At 35.4% G+C, this 6,288-nt stretch overlaps 1 protein-coding gene across 1 annotated transcript; it reads left to right on the top strand.

The window, feature by feature from the left end:
- The first annotated feature begins 466 nt into the window (after window positions 1-466).
- LOC100250123 (probable arabinosyltransferase ARAD1) lies at window positions 467-5,669 on the top strand. The gene is made up of 2 exons (XM_002268346.4): window positions 467-2,244; window positions 4,859-5,669. Exons 1-2 carry the CDS (start codon window positions 1,333-1,335, stop codon window positions 5,411-5,413), a joined length of 1,467 nt encoding a protein of 488 aa, XP_002268382.1. The 5' UTR covers window positions 467-1,332; the 3' UTR covers window positions 5,414-5,669.
- Window positions 5,670-6,288: the final 619 nt, after the last annotated feature.

Below are 6,288 nucleotides of genomic sequence, written 5' to 3'. Positions count from 1 at the left end.
TTAGGTCATATTCCTTTTTTAATTAATTATAAGATAAAAAAAATAATAATTATACCATTTAATTACTAGAAAGGTCAATAGCAATATATTATAAAATATATATTTTTTCTTTTTGATTCTCTTTAAGTCAAATTGAAAAGACCAAAAATATAGGACAATTGGTTGGCTTCTTAAAAGACCAAAATGATATTATTTTTTTTATTTATCATTTTTCATATAATTTGAAAAAGATAAATATCATGAGAAATATAATTTATTTTTATAATTTTTTAATATCAATTATTATAAATATCATGAGAGGAATATAATTTATTTTAAAATTTTTTTAATATCAGTTATTTTATATCTTATAATAAATGATAAAAATAAACAAAGAAGGAATATTTGTTAATTATCAGAAATATTGTTTTATTTTTCTCCTTTATGATAATGATGGAAGGCTTAATAATTTTATTGACTAATAAATTATAAATACAAAAAATAGAAAAATTGGAAAAAAAGAAAAAAGAAAAAAAGAAAAAAAAGAAAAGTCATTGGAAAAAAAACAAGCAGAAGCCACCGGAAGTCCACAACAAAGTGCGAGGAGCCCGCTTCTACAGAAAGCCTCCTATTCCCACGCCCACTTCCTTCACAGATTTTGCAGAGCAAGGGTGTTGAATCAACCTCCACTTCCCTCCTCTCTCCCTTGTCTTTCCTCCGCGGTACCCCCTCATTTTCCTGTGACAGCCATTTCATCACCACATTCACCACCTATCCTCTTTCCATTCTCCGTCCAGCATTGTTTTTTTCTGCACCTTTTCTGGCGTTTCCTTGGTGGGGCTTTTCATTTTTGATCTGATTTTATCTGGGTTTGTGTTGCTTTCCATTTTGAGGTCGTTGTGCAGCTGGGTTTTGTTTGTGGGTGGAAGAAAATGCAGAGGAAGTGAGAAAAAAGAGAAGGAATGGTGTGGTTTTGGGTGAAGATCTGTTGAGAGATTCACGGGTTGTGGCTCCATTTTGAATCTGTTTTCTGCATTGGGATTGTTGTAGAGGTTGTTTGGGCTATTGGGTGTCTCATGTTTTCAAGTTTTGTGGAGATTACATGCTGAATTTCAATTCTTTTTGTGTTGGAATTTAGTTGGATTTGATGGATGATGAATGGGTTGTGTGGTTTTTGTTTTCTCTCCTTTAATCTGGAAATGGGTCTGTTTGGCTTATAGTTAATCTTGATGTTAACTGTCAAATGCTTGTTTTGGTGTATGTTCTTAGAAGGAATGATCTTTGTTTGGAAGCTAGATATGAGATTCCAGAATAGATATTATTGATTTAATTGAAGATTCAATTAGTTTTGCAATGGCAGAGAGGAACGCCTCGCCGCTTGGATTTGTTACCCGAAATTCTTTGCTATGTTTGTTTTCAGTAGCATCCATTTTGTTCATACTATCTTGGTTATCTGTGCTGCGGTCCACGGGCCGCCCTCGCTTCATTGACCATAGTTTGCTGCCCAATTCTAAGCTCTTTGCTGTGACTGATAACGGTAATTCTGAATCTCAAAATCAAAATGACATTGAACCCTCAATTGAGAGTGAAGAAAAAGCACTTGAAGGGAAAAATTCTGTGAAATGTGGTTCAAACTATCCGGTTCTTAAGGTTTTTATGTATGATTTGCCGGCAGAGTTTCATTTTGGGCTCTTGGATTGGGCACCCGCTGGAGAAAGTGTTTGGCCTGATATTCGAACCAAATTCCCTCTTTACCCTGGTGGGTTAAACTTGCAACACAGCATAGAGTATTGGCTTACCTTGGATCTCCTCTCTTCAGAATTTCCTGAAAATCAGAATGCTCGTGCTGCTATAAGAGTGCATAATTCGAGTGAAGCTGATGTTATATTTGTTCCATTCTTTTCCTCATTAAGCTATAACCATTTTGGCAAGTTCAAGGGACGCCAAAAGAAGAATGAAAACAATCTGCTACAAGATAAGTTGGTGAAGTTTTTAACTGCTCAAGAGGAATGGATTCGGTCGGAAGGACGGGACCATATAATTATGGCCCACCACCCCAATAGCATGTTAGATGCAAGGATGAAGCTGTGGCCAGCAATATTCATACTTTCAGATTTTGGAAGGTATCCCCCAAATATAGCAAATGTCGGAAAGGACGTGATTGCACCTTACAAACACGTAATAAAAAGCTTCATCAATGACACATCCGATTTTGATAGCCGTCCAACCTTGTTGTACTTTCAAGGAGCCATCTACAGAAAAGATGTAAGATATCATCCTTTCTTGTTCTCCTTGTTTCTTCCAGTTTTTATAGGAACAAGTGAAATGGTTGGATTTTCTAGTGATTCTGCTCTCACCTGATCCCGACTAACCTGTCTAATCTATTATAAAAAATACTTATTATGAAGAACCATATCACTTGTTCCTTGTTTGCAGTTCCCGGCTTCCATGCATGCAGTTATATTGATTTGCATTTGCTCTTATCCTTGTTGTCTGGAGAACTGGGCTATACCATCATCTAATTATCTTTGAAACTTCCATTTAAGAAGGCTCAAGTAGATTAGATAATATTCCCTAATATAGCTATTTGCTACATGTTCAATTCAAAATAGCTTTGGTACAAGTATTGTACTATGTCGAAGATTAACGTCTATGACCTACTCCCAATTGAAGATATGAGTATTTAAAAGCTAAGTTTTAATTTGTATATCAAATGGGGTGGTTAAAAGAATGGTGAGGATTTTAGGTTCTGGGTGCAGCCTCTGTTAGCATTGGGTGTATTTTCATTTGATGCTTGAATTCACTTTAGTTTTGTTGTCATCAATTTTGTTGGCATAGTTCTCTTCATGCATTAGTGAGACATATAGCTTAAAACCTCACGTCTCTTCTAAATCCTATAGATTATGCTATCAAGTATTGCTTACTTAAGACCTATTACTTTGTTTGGTGTCCTGTTTTATTTGTTTTTTTATTCTTTTATTGGTAAATGAGGTCATGGCATTTTAACGAAGTTTACCTCATCTAATGGACACTTGTAATATCTATGCGTGTGTTTCCTTGCAAACAAAATCCTTTGTAATTTAGTCTTCAGCCTATCTGTGCCCTTTCTTAATGCGATGCATTTTGCAATATATACAATAGACTAACCTAGATCCTTTGCTGCTCCAAATTTGGCATAAACCTCATGCACCCATTGGATGCATCCCACCATAATGCTATCTTCAATTTGCAGTTACAGAGGTTTTGGGTAGTGTCCAATGCATTTGGTGTATATGCTTGCGTTTGTGCTTTGCATCTTGAAATCTATACTAATTCCTAATTCCTTCGATGTTTGAACATAATTTGTTTGCTTTCTTCATAATTTCTTCAGGTTATGGGCTTTACTTAAACTATTACTTGGTCTCTCTGGAGCTAAATTTTCTGTAAAACCCTTAAACCTCAAGTTTTTGAGTTTGGCTGTTTTGCTAATAAATCCACCTGTGATCATGTCCTCTACCAAATTAGACTATCTCACTTTTCTCACCATCTCAACCCAAGCTCTTTTGGTTTTCCCCATTATCCTTTAAGCACCTTCAAATTGAATGATTGTTTCTTTCTCAGTAGCACATCCGTCAATGTCCTTTTTTCACCTGTTTGAAACATGTTAAACTATTTTGCCTCATCTTATACTCAATTTGATACTATGTCTAGCTTCTCTCTATGGCATTTATTTGTTGCTCTATTTCTTATTCTCAATTGATACTATGTCTAGCCTCTCTCTATTTCTACCCTATTAATTATAAAATCTTGAGATCCTAAGGTTTCTCCCAAAAATCTACTTCCCAATTGCAAGAATGTCACCAGAAAATAGCATAGTAATGGAAGAAGGTAAGGGCTCAAAGTTGACTCTTGATGTAAGCCTATCATGATTGAATATTCTTTTGTTTCTCCACCAATTGTGCTCATTCCAGTCATTGGTCCACCATATATGCCCTTCAGTGCATCAATGCATCTATTGCCTGCTCATTCCTTTTTTTTCTAAAATCCACCACATTTTCTCTCTAGTGAGTCGATCAATGCTTTAATTAAATAAAAACTGTTCACAGGTTTTTCTTCTCTCTGAACCTTTCTATTAATCACCTTCATAAGTAAATAGCTTCCCTTTCAATCTCCTAACCATAAGATCAAACATGTCTGTTATATGCTATCTTCATTTCTTAGGTTTACTGTATCTCATAGTTCTATAATGTGGCTAGTAAGGTTATTCTGCCGTGAAGTTGGAAAATCTGAACGTTTCCTTAGTTCTTACATAAAGAGTAGAGTAAATTATCTACATTCTCTATTTATTATTCCTGATGGGACATTCAATTGAAATCCTATCCCCATGAGACAAGATTTACTCTGTTTCAAAGATGAGGAAGATGACAGTAGGATGTACACTATTGTGACTTGAGCATGTGAATGAACTTTTCTTTATTGAGCTCTTGCTGATTTGAATTATAACTGACTTTTCTTGCTCCATGTCAGTGTTCCTCACTTTCAGAACCAACACTTCCAGGATTAGCATGACCCTTTGCCTATCCACCACACATAAGCCAATCCCTGGATAGAGTTAAAGACAGTTTATTTCTCCAATTTGCTGAGATATCTCCTGTTTCATTTGCTTTGCGTTATGCAGTCCTCCATATCTCTCTCCCTTTGACTGTTCATGATACTAATTTATATAAGTTCGAAAGGAATATTATTTGTTGGACTCCTCTGTGATCCAATCAATAATACAGTATCTACTTTTTATCTTCTGTAAAGCCTTTTCTCCTCTTGTTTCCTTCTCTATTCTTTGCCTCTTTGGTTTTCTTTTTATCTTCTTCCAGTATGATTCTTACAGTTTTCTCATTTTCAGGGTGGGTTCATCCGACAGGAGTTATTTTACCTTCTAAAAGATGAAAAAGATGTGCATTTTGCATTTGGAAATACACAAGGGAATGGCATCAACAAGGCCAGCCAGGGAATGCACTCCTCAAAATTCTGCCTCAACATAGCAGGTGACACCCCCTCATCAAACCGCCTCTTTGACGCCATTGCCAGCCACTGTGTCCCAGTCATAATCAGTGATGAGATTGAGCTCCCCTATGAGGATGTCCTTGACTACTCACAGTTCTGCATATTTGTTCGCACATCAGATGCCCTCAAGGACAAGTTCCTCATAAAACTCATAAGGAGCATCAAGAAGGATGAATGGACCAGGATGTGGAGGAGGTTGAAAGAAGTCGAGAACTTCTTTGAGTTTCAGTACCCATCAAAGGAAGGCGACGCAGTGCAAATGATATGGCAGGCTATCACACGAAAGGTTCCTGCCATCAGAATGAAGTTACACAAGTCGAGGCGATTTTCCAGGTCTTCTGTTGGTAGGGAAAGAGTGCTAAACTCAATGCAATTGCCAAAAAATTTTTGGTGAAGAAGCCATGAAGGGAAGTGGGACTGCAGTTTTCTATAGCTTTTGATGTGAGGTACATATACTACATTTAGTTTCTTCTGCTAAAGAAGGTGAGAACTGCAATGTGTCCCACTGCAGATTTTGAAGGTCCTTATATGGTAATGTTTTTGTAAACTAGGGAGAAAATGGGGCAAAAGAGAGAGAAAGGGAGTGATGTGTTAGGCACTTGGCTTACATTTCTCATTGAAGGAAATTGACCCCATGGTTGGTTCATTTAGCTTGCTTTTTGTTGGTATCTCTCCAGTGTGTATATATTTGAATCTATGAAAGTAGTGGGGGAAAAAGTAATGGGAAAAGGAGGAATAATAATAGAAAAATGCTCTTCTTTAGGGCTTATTCATGGGGTGTATTTTCAGGAACTTGCCTTGCTTCTAATAGGACAGGTTTTAGTATTAAAAACAAAATTGGGTAGGAAGAAAACTTTGAAGAAGAAAATGAAGGGAAAGAGAAAGGAAGGAAGAAGGAAAAAAAGAAAAAAGAAAACAAACAAACAAACTGGTAAAATGAAACTGATGAAGATGATTTAGGTTTGGATGGGCTAGGTTGAAAGGTTGATCAAGAGGGTAGTTTTATTATTTCACACCTATAATTTATTTAAAAAAGCAAAGATAAATGGCAAAAAATAAAAGAAAAAGAAAAAGAAAAAAAAGAGCTATTACATTTATGTTATTTTTTTTTTTACCTTTTATACATCCAATTACAACTTTTTCATTTGAAAAGATTAAAATATTTTATTTCATATAAAAAGATTAATTATCTTTATTTTAATATAATGATTAATATTTTTATAACTTTAATGGATGATATCTTAATATGATATTCTTAGGTATTAAATC

This window comes from Vitis vinifera, chromosome 8 (genome assembly GCF_030704535.1).
Source record: "Vitis vinifera cultivar Pinot Noir 40024 chromosome 8, ASM3070453v1".
In the NCBI taxonomy this organism is placed as follows: domain Eukaryota; kingdom Viridiplantae; phylum Streptophyta; class Magnoliopsida; order Vitales; family Vitaceae; genus Vitis; species Vitis vinifera.
The sequence above is the reverse complement of the archived record's forward strand: the minus strand, read 5'-3'. Positions and strand labels throughout refer to the sequence as shown.